This window comes from Engraulis encrasicolus, chromosome 14 (genome assembly GCF_034702125.1).
Source record: "Engraulis encrasicolus isolate BLACKSEA-1 chromosome 14, IST_EnEncr_1.0, whole genome shotgun sequence".
NCBI classification, from domain to species: domain Eukaryota; kingdom Metazoa; phylum Chordata; class Actinopteri; order Clupeiformes; family Engraulidae; genus Engraulis; species Engraulis encrasicolus.
In genome coordinates this window covers 53,558,475-53,575,642 of record NC_085870.1, presented here as the reverse complement: position 1 = coordinate 53,575,642, position 17,168 = coordinate 53,558,475, and the positions used below count along the sequence as shown (strand labels likewise).

Sequence of the window (17,168 nt, the reverse complement as noted above, 5' to 3'; positions counted from 1 at the left end):
TTGAAATGACTGATTCAGTACAGCAGTCTTAACCATGATTTTGTTTCATTTTTCCATAGTCTTCCCTGGTCCACCAGCCGCACCAAAGGTGGAAAGTGCTTTTAAGAACTGCATCAATTTGACATGGGAACCTCCAGAGGAAGACTTTGGGGAGCCAATCATTGGATACCAGTTGGAGAAACGAAAAAAAGACTTAAACCAATGGATTGCTCTAAATGCAGTGAATGATCCAATTGACGGTAGTTACTGACAAGTTTATCCACTGTTCATTCTAACAGCAGAATCATGTGTTATCTAACTCCTTCATCAATTCACGAGCTAATTTTGGCCTACCACCTGCTGTACTGCATTCCCCCTTGCAAAATGAAAAGGAAACAAAAATGATGGGTTTTTTTTAGCATGGGTCACTATGACTACAGTGACTATGGTTCAATCATGGTTTGACTATGGTTTAACTATAGCCTTACGAAAATTAACCATTGTTTTACTCTGAAAATGAACCATGGCTTTACCATGGTTTATAGTTATTCATCAAATTACACTTAGCTGACACTTATTTTTTATCTTAAGCATGTATTGGTGACAGTCCTTGGAGCAATGTGGGGTTAAGTGCCCTTGCTCAAGGGCACTTCAGCCATAGATGGAGGTGTAGGGAGAGGTAAGGATGGGATTCGATTGTAGAGTTATTTTGGGCTCAATCCCTGGTGCTGAACAAAAAAGTTTTGTAGGAAAAAAGTTTGCACACTCCTTTGGATTTTTTCTTCTTTAAGTTATTTTTTTCTTTTTATACATTCACTGGCAAGCATGATGACGTTTCGACCTCTCGGTCTTGGGTTGTAAATAATGTGTCAAGCCTGTGTTTGTCAGTGAATCTGAGGAAGACCGAGAGGTCGAAACGTCATCATGATTGCCAGTGAATGAATAAAAAGAAAAAAATAACTTGAAGGAAGAAAAGTGTGAACTTTTTCCACAAAAGGGTAGGATTCGAGCCTGCAACTTCCAATTCCCTAATCATTATACCACAGCTGCCCACAAATTTTCAAGGTTTTTTTGGGTAACCACAAAACCCACAATTAACTAATTGGTTTTTATACATGGTTTGTGACTATAGTGAAACCATGAATAACCATTATCCATGATTAATTTATAGTAAAACGATGGTTAAACCGGATCCACAGATTTCTTGGTTACCCCCCAGAAAAACCATGAATAAGCCATAGTAATAGCCCGAGTGATAGTTTTAAAAACACAGGATATGATGTCATTTTCCCAAAGTGCCTTGAGCTCTGCATGGCAGGGACGTCCTCCTCCCTGAGTCAAGCTTGTGCCTGACTGCATACCTGGGACTAGGTGTTACAGTCCTTGTTTACCTCAGAAAGGTGGGTCGGGCTGATAGTCATCACAGGATGGGTAGGAGGGGGTAAGGGTGTCATTGGTGTCGTCAGGTGGGCGCCGCCCATCACCAGTGTTTCGTTGACAGGCCCACGACACCTCAAGGGGATTCAAAAGCAACACCTAGCATCCCAAGTGTGCCCCCCTCTGCAATACCCCCTTCTAGACTGCACACCACTTGTGTCATCTCATATCAGAGCCCAGGTTTTGGCTCTCCTTCATATCCAGAGCCACTGGCTTTCTCTTTCAGCAGCACCAGAAAGGGCTTTGATGGATTGGCATTGGGCCTGGCCTGATTCCCATGTCCTTGATGAGACTGGTCACAGATCTGCCCACGAAACCTCTGCAGCCCATCTCTACAGTGAGAACTATGGCCTTCCAGCCCCGTTGTTCAGCATCTGCTGCCAGTTCAGCATACCATAGCTTCTTGCGTTCGAAGGCCTCACCAAGGTTGTCCTCCCAGGGCACTGGGAGCTCTACGATGTAGACTCTTCGAACTGAAAGGGACCACAGCACGAGGTCTGGCCTGAGGTTGGTCATGGCAATCGCCACTGGTATGCAGAGTCTCTGCTCCAGGTCTACCAGGAGTCTCCAGTCTTATACTGCTCCTAGTTTGTCCAGGCTTTGATTTTGGTGGGCGTATCTTTGGTTGCTTCTCCTCCTCATTGACAAACTGCCCAGAAGATGCGGAATGGGAGGAAGGTGGAGGCAGCTTTCCCTGCTTTCCCTGTGAGACGGCCTTTGCTCACCTAGCAGCCTGCTCTTCTCTGCGGATCTCCACGACCACAAGCCCACGTCGCTGTAATGGCGATGCCTTGCACCAGGCAGGTTTGCTCTTTGCTCTTTGCCGCCTCTTCCTATTAGCACATGGCCAACAATGTCTCTGTGTTTAAGGGACAATTTGGCCTGGTGTGTTGCTTTGCTGCTCTTGTACTTCTCTGTGAGACTGGACAGCGGAAGCTCCAAGATCCCTTTCCCATAGAGTGCTATGTTGGTAATGCACTTGGGAAGACTTAGCCATTTCCTGGCAAAGGAGCTGACCAATCTCTCAAGCTTGTTGACCTTTGACATCGGCACCTCGTAGATGGTCAGAGGCCACATCAACCGAGGTATGAGACCAAACTGAAGGCACCAAAGTTTCAGCCTGCCAGGGAGCATTGTGTTATTGATTTTCTGAAGACAGCTGGATGCATCCTGTCTGAGCTGTTCCACCTGGACCGAGTCCTTGCTCCAAAAGCTTCCCCTTGACAATCTATAGGCTCCGGGACTTGCTCAGCTTAAACTTCATCCGGGTCCCACTCGATGTTATCTTGCAACTTCCTGAGCAGTTGTATTGTGCATGGGATGGTGGGATGGTACATATCATCCATGTATGCTCTAATGGGAGGGAGTCGAAGGCCTGGTTTTAGCTGCTCTCCTCCCACCACCCACTGAAATGCACGGATGATGACCTCCATGAGGTGAAGGCTGGCGGGGAAATGGTGCATCCTGCTATGATTCCCACCTCAGTTGTTGCCAAGCTGTGGTGTACTCCGCTGCTGACAGGTATATCTGCACATCTACGAAGTAGGCTCTGAAGAGGGCAGTGATAGCATGGGGAACGTTGAAGTTGAATGTTGAATGGGGCAGCCGTGGCCTAGTGGTTAAAGAGTTGGTCTCTCAATCTAGGGGTTGCTGGTTCGAATCCCTCCTGACCTCTCCCTACATCTCCATCCATGGCTGAAGTGCCCTTGAGCAAGTCACCGAACCCCACATTGCTCCAGGGACTGTAACCAATACCCTGAAAAATAATATCTGTAAGTGGCTTTGAATAAATGAAAGCGTCAGCTATGTGCAATGTAATGTAATGTAATATATTGAAAAAAAGTGGCTGATAAGTCATTGTGTGGGACTGAGCCAAAAGCATTGGCCAGATCCAGGAAAACGACGTGCAGGTCTCTCCCATGGCCTGGACTTGGTGGCATATCATGCTCAGGTGCTCCTCAGAACCAGGAAAGCCTGGCATGCCTGCTTTCTGCACTGACGTGTCAATATAGTGGTACATGTCCAGGTAGGTGGTCAACCTGCGAGCCACTACACTGAAGAAGATTTTATCTCTACGTTCAGGAGACTGATTTGGCGAAACTGGCTGATATCTTTTCCCTTTGGGATCAAGATGCTCCCTGCCCTCCGCCAGACTGTTGGTATTGTCTGCTTCAGCCACACCCTCATGAGTCGCCAAAGGAAACGCAGGTCGTCCGGTGCATACTTATAGAGCTTGTAAGGCACTCCTTAGGAGACCAGGGGAGGAGGATGCTCTTGCTCAGCGTACCACTCTTTCGACCTCACTCCACTTGGGAGGGCTGACGTCTAGCTGATGTTTTGGAGGAGGCTACGGTAGCATGTCGTGTATAAGCGTGACCTGTTCATGTCGGAGCCAGTCAGATTGTGTTTGTGACAGGTGGGCTTCAAGGTCTTCCTTTGTTGCTTGGAGATTGACACTTTCTCTTTCTCTTTCGCGAACAGCCCCTTCAAAAACTTGAAAGGGTCTTTGAAGAAGTTTGATCTGGCCCGTTTCTTCTTTCTGCAACTCTTTCTCAGGTTTTCAGCTCTCCTCAGTGGTTCTTGATTTCTGCATGCAGCACGTTTATGCCCTCCTTCTCCTTCTCTGTGGCTTTCCTCCACTGTTTCTTCAGCTACCTTCTTTCCTAGACCAGTCAAGTTATTTCCTGCTGTCTCCTGGACTGCGTAGGGATGGATGGTGTACTCCTCTTTTTCTCCACAACACCGAAGCACTCTGCTCCGTAGCTGTAGATGAGGTCCCCAAGACTCTCCAGTTTCTTCACTGCATCTCCACGGAGCTGCTCCACCTGCAGGATGATGTCACACACACCCACACCTTTTTCTCACAGGATTTTGGCCAGTTGATGGGTGGCTTACGCTCCTGGGTCTTGGTCTCTCTTGTGTGATGCTGTAGATGAGGCTGTGCTTGATTCCTACTCCTCTGGGACAGGGGGGGTCGATGTTCTGCGGACTGTGGTTTCGTTCTGCCGCTGAACTTCGCTCGACTGACTCAACTTGCTTCTTAGGAAGTAGTGGGCGATGCAAGGTCCCTGTTCCACTTCCTTCTTGCCTTGACTTGCCGTGTTGTCTGCAATTGAATCATCTTCCGCCCCGCTCTCGCTGATATAGTATAGTATAGTATAGCTCGTATAGTAATTGCCAGAGTAACCATGACAGTAAGGGCCTTGCGTTGCCAGATTTTCAGAACACATGCATGGGTGTGCTTTTGGAAGCTATATATAAGAGGAAGGTGTCAATATCTTACTAAAGTATATTCATCAAAACAGCAAGCCAGCTATCCATAGTAAAAGCTGACTTTGACCATGACAAACTCCACACACACACACTTGCAACCATGTGGTTGTGCTTGTGGAAAAGGGTGAATGTCATCCTTCGAACTCATCTAACGTCAAAATGGGAAGTTTCTACCAATGCCAGAATTGTAATATCTTGCATGTTCAGGTCATATCTTGCATGTTCAGTCCTTCAGAATTGAGCAACTATACAACACCTGCCTATGTCTTGCAAATCAGTCAGGCTTGTTATTCTTTTACAGCTCTGAAGAGTGCAGTAAAGGACATATCTGAAGGGGCTGAATATCAGTTCAGAGTGGCAGCCATTAATATGTATGGAGCAGGAGAACCCAGCCCACCTTCAGCAATGGTGGCTGCAAGAAACCCAAAAAGTATGTACATTGTTAGAAAATTAATTTGAGGGGTTTGTGGTATCTGTGTGGTGACTTAGAAATCCCTGGTGATTTTAATCCACAATTTCTCTCCACAATCCTCATGTATAGTAATGCAAAAAAAATAACATCTCATACCCCCCCCCCCCCGTCCCCCCCCCGCAGTGAAACCCCGTTTCCTGAATCCAGATAACTTCCTGGTCATAAGGGCAGGAAATGCAATGAGAATCAAGATGGATTTTGAGGTAAGAACTAGGGCTTTAACGATACACTCGACTCACGATTCGGTTCATATCACGATTTTTTACCTACGGTTCGATACACCCCACGATTTCTGAAATGTATCTCATTTCAAGCTTGAAAGCACTATTACAATGTATCATATGGTTGTTTTCTGGACGGAAGGATAACAAAACTCTGAAAGGGTGTATCACGATACTGCCTCCTTACATTACGATACAGTATCGTGACTGAGTATCACGATTCCTCGGTTTGATCCAATATCGTTACAGCCCTAGAATATAGATTGTTACAATGAACAAAAATGAATAATTTATATGATTTGCCTGTTTTGAATGTGAAGATGCGAACACCACAGGACACACATTTCTACAGTGCTTGTAACAACTGCCATTAGCAAGAAATGTTAAATGGGCCAGTTGGCCCCTGCCACCAGAGCAATTTCAGGTTAAATGTCTTGCGCATGGACACATTGGTTGGATGAGGCAGAGTAGGTCTTTAACTTGCAACCTTGCCAAACAGGGTCCTCTACCATCTGAGCCACCACTTGCAGTTTGCTGATGTGCAGATGTGTGTGTGATGGAGCGACCATCACTAGGGTTGTGGGTGTCTTCTGGCTGTTATGCCAACCAGTCCGGCACTTTGGTGTAAAGGTCAGGGCCCCAGTTTACTACCCCAGAAGGTTGGAGTCCCGGCTGGGCAACTCCACTCTCCTTCGCTACAAAAGTGGGACGGTTACCATGACGCCATCAGAAGCGTATCCATGGTGTGTATGACCCATAATTCCATGTAGGGGACCACCAGGATTTGGTGATCCTGGTGCAAGGGACCCCAGTGATGCGTGGAGATGATGGTGGGACACACTGCATGGGAGAAGCATGATGGGCAGTTGCGTGAGGGGCACCATGAGTGTGTGAAGCCCATGAAGGGGAGGGCTGTGTGATTGAGTGACCATCACTAGGGTTGTGGGTGTGTTCTGCGGCAGTTAGGGGCATCTAGATTTCTAGGCAAGAGCAGAACGAGACCCATTCCCTTTCGTTGGATAACTAAGCAGCAGCACGCTGAAAACTGGCTGTTAGCTGATTGTACAATATCATGCTGGAATAACAAGCGAAAACAATTAATGGGACTGCAGATAAATGATGAGCTAATTGAGATGAAAGGTTTGGACAGGCAAATTAAACGCTGGTGTGAACATTGGAAAGCTCCTTCAAAATGGAGAGAGCTGACGCCAAAAAAGCAAAGATGTGGATTGTACCATTCACGTCACTGATTTATGCATTAGCATTCTTAAAGTCCACACCTCATTTAGTTTACGAAGCTACATATAAATGTATAGCTACGAGTTGAAATCTCATGGCGCAGATTTTACTTGATGTCAAAGGACACAATCAGTCAAGCCTAAAAATACAGTATAGTTGCCGATCAAGAGGAGACGAAACGTGAACTCTAGCCTGATTATCTTGCTATTGTCAAGGCTTTGGATAAATATCCACTTTAACTTTCAACACCACAAGATGAAAACGCAGCTTGTCTCCTCGACTTCGAAATCTTTATTATACTGTTACAACAAAATAAGCAGTAGCCTTTTGTCTCCTCATTCTAGTGTAATCTACAGTTACTAGTTACTGGAAATGTGTAATAAAACACAAGTGGATCAAACATCCATCTGAAGGGAAGTGCGAAACATGATTACAGTTGTGTGAATAGACAAAGCAGCAAACGCATAAGCAATGGGGAGAATCGCACATGAACATTGAAAAAGTCTCTTAGAAGGGGAGAGAGCTGAATGCAAGGAAGGGCGTAGTTCTTGATTGTTTCTAAGCAGGGGCGGAGCACTGGTATTGTGACAGGGGGGGGGGGCGGTCAGAGATGTGTCAGAGGCCCCCCTCACACCTAATGATTAAAAAATACCGGCAATAAAGGCATTTAACACCAACTTTGCTGTTAAGCATAATACTGAACTACTTAAAAAATACTGAAATATCGCAAATGCGACCTCTGAGGTGTTTAGAAATCCAAAGCCATTGGTGAGCTACCTTCGAGCTACCTTAGTGGTGAGGCCCGGGGTTTCTGGACCCTATGCCCCCCCCCCCCCCCCTCTCTCTCCTCCCCTGTTTCTAAGGCTTTGAGCTTCGCCTAGAGAGTACATGAATTCAAGATTGTGGCACTCAAAGAGGGACACACTTGACTTTGAGAAACAGTGTCAGTGTACATTGTGCCACATGAATGATGTTGTGGGTACATGGCTCTTAAAGCGATACTGTACCATTTTGGAAATAAGCTCATATTACACCTCTCCTTCAGTTACATAATTGAGTTTTTCTTCCTGCCATTCTTTAAGTCTGGCAGTGCACATTTTACCTCCAAGCTAGCAAATAACATTAAATCCTACGAGTCCAGTCAGCAGCTAGCTGAACACATATGAGAAAAAGTGAAAGCCCAACTGGAAAATTCCAACTCCCATTGTCATTATGACACAGCGCTCCACAGCACACAAGTGTTCACACTGCACTCAACGAAATTGCATTTATGCCTCACCCGTGCAAGGGGGCAGTCTCCAATGGCGCCCAAGGGAGCAGTGCGGCGGGACGGTGCCATACTCAGGGTACCTCAGACATGGAGGAGGATGGGGGAGAGCACTGGTTAATTATTCCCTCAACCCCCCACCCCCCCTCAGGAGTCGAACCGGCAAACTTTGGGCTACAAGTCTGACGCCTTAACCACTTACCCATGACTACCCTATGGCTAAATGTTCATTTCTAAGAGGTAAAATAAGTATCTGTAAACAACACTACACTCTCCTGCACATGGTGTATCTCAAAAGTTCACTGACTCCATACTGCAACTTCAACTTGTCTACCTTCCGTCTTGCGTGATTGCCAAATGCACCCAGAACCACAATTTTTCATTTCACAGGGTGAGCCTCAACCTGACATCACCTGGGTGAAAGACGATGAGCCAGTGGCTCCATGGGTCAACATCATCAATGTCGAGGGGTGCTCTACGCTGGTCATTCCTTCATCAAAACGATCAGATTCTGGATTCTACACCATTACAGCCAAGAACTCCAGTGGCTCTGCTAGTTTTGAAATTGAAGTCAGAGTCACAGGTGAGATCCACTAGAAAATTGTAGTTTACACCACCCGCATCTAGATATAGTATTTTCTAAGATCAACTAAACACAACAGGGGTGTCTTGTAGCGTCATTTCACGTACAACAAAGCCATGGGAATTTCTATGAAGACATACCATTTGGAATGTCGTTTAAGGTGCACTATGTAATATTTTTAGTAGTTTATTTCAATAGTTTGTGTTGTACATTCAGAAAACTTGCTTTTTTCATTAATACTTACCACAACCTTCAAATTCCAACTATTCATTATGCCTGGGAAAATTGCACTTTTTACACATGAAAAGGGGGATCTTCTCCATGGTCTGCCATTTTGAATTTCCAGAAATAGACATTTTTAGCTGAAAACTTGCTGTACTTTGGTCATACTAAATACAATGTGTATTTATATATACTTTGTAAATATTAATGAAAATATCAAATTTGGCAATAGGCAGCGCCGTTTGAATGAGCAGCATAGTTGCAATACCTACTCTGCCCACCATCCTTCACAATGCACCCAACCACTGAGGACCTTATGCCTCTAAGAATCCTGGGCCCAACCTATGTGGACCTTATGCCGCTACAATCTCTATCTATGTCTTCTTCTTTTGTCTTCTTGCTAGTCTTTCTTGTTTCTTTCTCTCTTTTTTTCTATTTCTCTTTTTAACTCCATCTTTAACATTGATGTTTTTCCCATTTGTTAAGTACTCTGAGCTGCATGCCTTGTATGATATAGTGCTATACAAATACAGTTGTTATCATTATTACTACTATTAATTGAGGTTAGTGATAAGCAGCTGCTTAGGAAAGAAACATCACAAAACTCACTATAACCATATCTGGTCCTCCTTGTTCTTTTACTGTAGATATGCCTAAAAAACCAGGCCCAGTGGAATTGGAGCAAATTATCCACAGAAAGCTAATCATCAACTGGGCACCATCTCCTGATGAGGAGCTGGATGACCGTCTGCACTACACGATTGCAGAAAAAGAGTCCAACACCAGAGTTTGGCGCACCATAGCAGACCGCCTTTTCTGTCACACCTTTACCACTAACATACACTCTGGGAGGGAGTATCATTTCCGGGTATTTGCCAAGAATGACATTGGTCTGTCAGATCCATCAGACTCGCCCACCTGGGGAGTCAACAGCTTGAAAGGTAAATATGTTCCACAAGTATGGGACTGAGCATGTTGTTATTCATACTGTCCAGTGCATGCTTAATGTCAGACATCCATAACACCTTGTGTCGTTATATTGGGCATACACTCTAACGTTTGTCATAACATGTGAGATGGTGCCAGCAAAATCCAACATCGTCTTACATCATCTCACTAATGATGTCCTCTTCCTTCTTTCACCATTCAGTTCAAGCATCATCAAACAAAATGGCTGGGCTGGTGTCTTTAGAGCGGCCTCCATCCATCCTGGTCCCCCTGAAAGTTCACACACCACCAAAAGGCTACAAATGCTACATGACATGTGCGATCCGTGGCAGCCCGACACCACATATCTCCTGGTACCTGAACGACATCTGCATCAACAGTAATCAAAACTACTACATCACAAATGCCCACGGCATCTGTTCCATGTACATTCTCAGAGTTACTCACGAGGACGCTGGAGAGTACAGGGTCGTGGCCAACAACATGTACGGCAAGGCAGAGTGTTCCACTAAGGTTTGCGTCAAAGGTGAGGGCTCATCTAAGTGAAATAATACATGCACAACTACAGGTCGGAACGACGAACAAGGGAGAATGGAAACATTATGGTTCTGAAATAACACTTGACCAAAGTGTAAAGAGTACTATGATAATTATTCATAGAAAAGATATAGATAAAAGATACAGGACAAAACAACTGTGCATAAAAGTAAACATTTATACTAATATACATAGCCTACTGCCGTGGTCTTCAAACAACGGCCCGCGGGACAAATCCGGCTCAGGCATGGCACACACGAGGTCCTTACAAAGGAAACAAATGTGGAATAGGTGGAATAGGGATAAATAATCCTGAAGGTCAACTATATCTACCTGACAACCTGTAATCTGCAGGCACGGTAACCATGTTTCCTTCTGTTCAGCTAGAAGAGTTGAGTGCTCGCAGTTATGCAGAGTTGGAGCATCATTTCCTCTGTTAGATGTGGACGATTCTCCCCTGGACTATGTTTGCATATTTGTGATATCATCCTCATTGCGTTTTTATCTCATTCGCCGTAATGTTCTAAGTTTGGATGATAACTTCCATATGTTGTTTGGAGGGGGGTGCGTTATTCTAGATAATTTGAGCAGAGAATGCACGATGCATCAGAAAACTATTGGGGGGGACTAACCCGATTTTCAAGTATGACTGCAAAAAATGGAGCCAGAACAAATATATAGACAAGCATTCTTGGAAACTAACTTTTTTATCTACCTGGCCGCCACCTGTGACCTGAGCTTGCTTCCTTTCTGTTCATCCAGAAGTGTGATGCAGTGCAGGAGTTCAAGAAAATAGAGAATCGATATGGAAATGGCGTGTGTTCCTTGACTGAATTGGGGTTTATGGGAACATTGATTTATTTTATGTCTAGGCCTGGAGAGCATGCTAGAGCTCTATCTCTCTCTCTCTATCTCTCTCTGTCTCTCTCTCTCTCTCTCTCTCCCTCTCTGTCTCTCTCTCTCTCTCCCAGTTGGTCTTTGTTTAGTCCTTCAGTCCATCCTGGCAATATACTGCCCTAAAAAATGCCTTCAAAGCCTTGGCGGTCGATGTTGCAGTTACTGCAACTTGGACATAGCAATAGGCCTATCTCTAAAACAGGACATATTTTCACCATAGCTATTACAGCTTTATCACATGATAAAAAATGTGTAATGAAGACCATTTTCAGTCTAAACTCAATTTTGACAAGATATGTAGTTACTGCACTTTTCCTCTGTAGGGCAGTATGGTGCAACAGCTAATAATTTGGCAATTGAAGTTTCACCAATATATACTGTACAATGTTACTGTTAGCTATTTTGACTATATACATTATGCTCTGCATAATGTGGCCCTTGAAGTAAAATCATGGGAGACAACTGGCCTACTGTATGTATTTCTTTCTGAGAAACAATAGCTAAATAAACAAAGAAGAAGGTTTCAATCAAATAAAAAAATCGATCAATCCAAAGTTGTAACCAATGTCTGTTCTCTTTTTTCTGTTTTTCTTCCTTTCTCTCAGATTAAACACATCACCAGTGCACCTGCATCAGGGAAGTGTCATGACGGCCATTACAGAAATTCTCTAGAGAAATTGTGTATTACAAATAAAACATTGTGTGTTTGCAATTGCCTTTGCTGTGACATTAGACTTAGAATTTACTAGAAATATTTTTGCTCTAATTTACTTACTTTAATTTATTTCAATGAATTAAAACAATGGCTTTTTTGTCAAAGGGTCTACATTAGCATATCATACCACTCACATAGCACAAATACCACAAATACCACTGGACACTTTACTGTATTACTAGCAGTCCTGAGTGTCTGAGGTTCATTTACAGCCATCATGTAACGAAGTCAGCAACAAAATGCTTTGCCTGTATACACTCACTCATTTACTGAAAAGACTCCAAGAAGGCGACTACAGAACTCACCATCCTGAACACTTCAATGGTGAATTTTCAAGGAATAACCCAATCCAGATAACCCAAGTCCTGCATTTCCCCTGCATCACTGGGTGTGGAGTCAAGGATGATCCACAGAACAGGCAGTCTCTCTAGCACGTCAGATGTAGCACGTCATTGTTATGTCATATTAATAGCCCCCCGCCCAGCATGGTCCCTGTCCTCTGCTGCTCCAGTAACCTGAAGATTCCTGACTCAATGAATGCTTGCCTTACCCAACGCAGGACAGTTAACAGACCAATGTGAAGTGTACATTTTCATTGCGCATCCCAAAATATCACCCTAAGCCCATCAATAAATCGTGGCCGAGGGCAACAGTAATTGCAATAGCAACACTCTGTATGCAAACGTCACATCCAAAACAGGACTGGTTTGACCAACAGAAAAGTGATTGGAAGATCCTTCATATTTGCTGTTTTAATTGCTGGCTGAATGTTTCCTAAAACAGCTAAATGTATTCTTCAAAAACAAATGATCAAGGGCTCAGCTCAGCAACAAATGCCCTATTGGCAAATGGGTGGGCAAAGATGGGCAAATGTCCAAAATGGTAATAGATGAAAACCTGCAGTCACACATACATTAAACTGGATGCATATAGTGAGAGCTTCATCATTTAATATAAAATAGTGATTCAAAAGCAAAGTCAACTTGTCAATTTCTTTACATGCACTGGTCATACAAAGAATTTGAAATTACGTGTCTTACTTTCCCATGCAGACATCGACAGTAAGCATCCATTACACCCAGAGTACCTCTACAATACCCATACAGACATATAAAGTGCATACAAAGCTACCAGAGAGAAGTTAAAAATGGCAGATGACTGATGACATCATTTGTTATTGCTATGTAAACTGCTTATAGAATATGAGTGTATGTGAATGGATTTCAGACCAAGGGACACATGTATCTGAGAGTGAAATTGAAAAAAAAACACTATTAAAGATTTTTTGTTCTTTTTTGCGATTTTCATTTTTTCCCGAATGTGTAAGTTGAGGTCTAGAGGACACTACTCAGTGCTTCAGAAAACAGTACTGGTTTATCTACAGTATAAGTCTTTTGTCTTTAAAGGAGCAGAAACTTTAAAGGGTGATTTTTATGTTTCTACTTTAAGAAGAGAACACTTTCAAAATGCCACAAATTCAGACATATAACAGATATTACCAAAGTTCCCATGCATAATGTACCATTAAGATGTAAGATCAGTAAAGATGAGAATCTATGTTTAACTCAATATGACCCTGGGCCTACTTGCTTGTTTTCGTTGGCTAGTCACATGTACGAGTCCTCACTCCAAACTAGGGGTGTCACGATAACCTGTATACCGTGAAACCGCATTATTGGATAACTGTACCATACACCGTGAGCCTTACCGACCTCTCATCCAAGTCTGCTGATGTTGCCACAGAGGCACTCTTTGTCGCCTAACACCTCAGGGATTCTTGAGAGATGGGACAAAACATGTCCGGGAGATAAAACTCATGTTTGTGCTTAAAATGAAATTAAAAAACTGCAACAATATTAGCTGGAATGATAGACGAAGAAGTTTTGTATAATAAAATATGATTTCATACTTGTATAGTTTTATTTTTTTAATTTTACACGTTGTATTGTGTCATCAGTACCCCATGTCCGAAAGCAGGATTTAGAATTTGACAATACCATAATAACTGGTTAAAATTAAATATAACAAACATCATAGTGTCATCAAGTATTTTGGATAATTAATGAAACTACATGTGGGTAGATGACGTGACGTGTAAATTTTGCTGTCGGAGGCTCTTAAAATTAAGTAAATTCATGCTTTCAAAATTGTCAATGCTTTAAATGATTTAACTAATGTCGTTGTGGAAAAGTAATGTGTAATAAATCCAGAGCTTAAATAAGTATACTTAATTTTGAGTCAAATGTCACATTTGTCCTATGGTGTGATGCAAGCCTGGTTCTCCATATTAAAACATTTTTAAATAAATAATCAAAGCTCAATCATTTGTCTAAACAACCCTGGCATGTTTTTCAAGGTGTCTATTTTAGCAAGTGGCAATGCTTAATTTTTTTCCTGTTTTTCTGAGACCGTATGGACTTACGAAACTTTGTCACAGAAAACAATGTCCTGTGGTGTGACATCATATTTTTGGTTAATTCTGTGGATAATTATCTATTGTTGAAGCTCCATCGGAACATAAATTGTGACTTTAGACCAGTGTTTCCCAACCAGGGGTACGTGTACCACTAGGGGTACGCGAGCACACTGCAGGGGGTACTTGGAAAAATTTTATTATTATAACAAATGTATGGAGCAGTCACATCAGGACAGAGAAAGCGATATAGAACATGAATTAGGGGGTACTCATGGCACAACTAAGAGGCTTAGGGGGTACGCGAGACAAAAAAGGTTGGAAGACACTGCTTTAGACCCTTAAGAAGCCAATAGTCCAGCGGATTGGTGAATTGATCATGCACTTTTGAGTAAAAGCATGAAAATTGGTACACATATACCTCTTCCTATGCTTATTAATATAAGCCTTGGAGGCGTCGCGAAAAATGAAGAATTTTCAAGATGGCCGCCAAATCCAATATGGCCAACCCATATTAACGAAACTACCTGACACGTTGTTGTAAAAGCATGAAAATTGGTATATATATCCTTCTTGATATGCTGATTAATATTAGCATTGGAGGCGTAGCGAACAATTATGAATATTCAAGATGGCCGCCAAATCCACTATGGCCAACCCATATTAACGAAACTACTTGACACTTTGTAATAAAGGCCTAGAAATTGGTACACATGTCCTCCTTCTTAATATGCTGATCAATGTTATCATTGGAGGCGCAACGAAAAATGCTGTGTTTTCAAGATGGCCGCCAAATCCAATATGGCCAACCCATATTAGTGAGAAACAGGGGCGGAGTGGCCCACCTTATCCCACCGGGAGAATTTTCCCCTTGGCGGCCCTCTTTAAAAAAAAATAAAAAAAAAACAAAACAAAAAAACAAAGCGAACAACATGGTTTCCTAACCAAAAAGACAAAAGCCACGAAATCTGCAGTCGTACTACATGTGAACATTAGTGTTGTCAAAATATCAACCTGAATTGGAGAATTTAGCCTACACCTTGATGAAATGCACAGCCAGTGGTGTAGTCTATGTAAAACGCAGGTATACGCACCCATTTCAAAATTTCAGGGATTACAGTATACCCACTTAAAATTGATTGATCCATTATTTACAATAGCACAAATATATACAGTACACATCACAAAATGCTCAAATATACAGTATACCCACTTCAAAAAGTAGACTACACCACTGGAGCCATCATCACAGTCCAAAGCATTCATAGGCCTACTAGGTTAGGCTACATCACGCTACTGTTCCATGCAAATGTGCACTCCACTGTCATTTTGACAGTTTGAAATTGAAATATTGTTTAAGGAAGACAGGATGAGCATGGGCACAAAGTTTTGAGTGTGGGGATTTTTAGAAGAGTAGGCTTACAAAATATAGTATAGTAGCCTATAGCTTACAAAAAGTCTGTCTACATTGTGCAATAAACCCACCATGCAGCAAATAAGCCAAACCTGGCTACTTCAAAGCACAACCATAAGTCAACAAAATGTATAACCAAACGGTGTAGGCCTACCTTAAAACGCTGTCTTCGTCGCAGCAAATGTCTTTGTTCCTTGCAATCACTCTACTTTAATCCACAGCTTAGCCTACACACCCAGCACTGGTCACATCAGAATCTTGTGTGGTAATTATTTTGTTCCATTTCTTCAGACATAGGCTACATCCTAAATGTACCACATATAAATATATGTATGATAATAATATTATTTCGACTACAAGGAGATATACTGGTAGTTCTAACAAATCAAAACAAAACCCATTGCTTCTGTTAGGTGCAGTTCTCTTCCTTACCACTTGGTGGAGTCTGTTCGTAACCCGATTCAATAACCACAGAGCAAGTGAATCTGGACTAGAAAGACTGTAAACTGTAACAGTCGTGTGGAAATAGGAAAATAAATCATAATTTATTAATATTTCGATCCTTTGGTAACCAATCTACATATCACAGGTTATTTAAATACTGAAAACGAAACTGTGTTACTAAGATCTTGTAAACTTCCGCGATCTACGGTGTATGAAAATTATCAGTAGAGAAGGGGTGTGGCCAATTTACTGTTTGACACCGTCAGTGAGGTATTGTCGTCTGGTATACGGTATAAATACTGGCTAGTCAGCTATGGTTCAATATTGGAAAGTGGAAATTGGGAACTCAGTGCATATAAGTACACTCTCAAAACTTCAGGGCCGGACAAGAATGTAGGGCGGCCGCAATATTACATTTCACGGCCGCGGCCCACCGGGACAAGTCCCCGATCTCCCGACGGCCACTCCGCGCCTGGTGAGAAACCATCATGCACTGCGTCATAAATGCCTGAAATTTGGTAAATACATACTCTATGATGTACCTATTAATGTTAGAAATGGAATTGTTGCGTAAAACCAAAATTGAAATGTGGCCGACCCATATAACAGGAGTTGTATAGCAGATGAGTGAATCCATTATGCACGTAGTAAAAGCATGAAAATGGTTACACATTTCCTTCTTTTTCAGCTGATTATTAGATGTGAAAAAGCTTTTACCACAGTTACATCTTTATGTGCAGATTAATATTAGGAATGGAGGTATGAAAAAAAATCTGAATTTCCCAGACAAATCAAACATGTTTGACCCATATTACTGAAACCACCATGCACTTTGTACCAGGAGCATGCAATCAGCACATATATACTTATTGATATGTATAATAATGTAGAAGGGTTCACGTGAGAAGTGCGTGAACGCACACAGACACACACACACAAGTAATAGTCCTAAAAAAGATTACTCTGGAAGTGATCCTAACATACACTGATAAAAAGGATTTTGAGGGGCAGTACATTTCACTGACAAAAAATGGATATTTTTTACCCCAACAAATTAGGTTGCTGAGGTTACTCTGATGCAAGGGGTATAATATACTCACTCTACCT

At 42.6% G+C, this 17,168-nt stretch overlaps 1 protein-coding gene across 2 annotated transcripts in view; it reads left to right on the top strand.

Moving 5' to 3' along the window:
• The window catches only part of LOC134462893 (immunoglobulin-like and fibronectin type III domain-containing protein 1), a 62,227-nt gene extending 49,565 nt beyond the window's left edge, over positions 1–12,662 (top strand). For both annotated transcript variants that reach the window (XM_063216135.1, XM_063216134.1), the window contains 7 exons: positions 60–239; positions 4,991–5,119; positions 5,285–5,364; positions 8,279–8,471; positions 9,341–9,634; positions 9,844–10,167; positions 11,681–12,662. In XM_063216135.1, the coding sequence (XP_063072205.1) occupies positions 60–239; positions 4,991–5,119; positions 5,285–5,364; positions 8,279–8,471; positions 9,341–9,634; positions 9,844–10,167; positions 11,681–11,685 (1,205 nt within the window). In that variant the 3' untranslated portion in view covers positions 11,686–12,662. The remainder of the gene's footprint in view (positions 1–59; positions 240–4,990; positions 5,120–5,284; positions 5,365–8,278; positions 8,472–9,340; positions 9,635–9,843; positions 10,168–11,680) is intronic.
• The last annotated feature ends 4,506 nt before the right edge of the window (positions 12,663–17,168 follow it).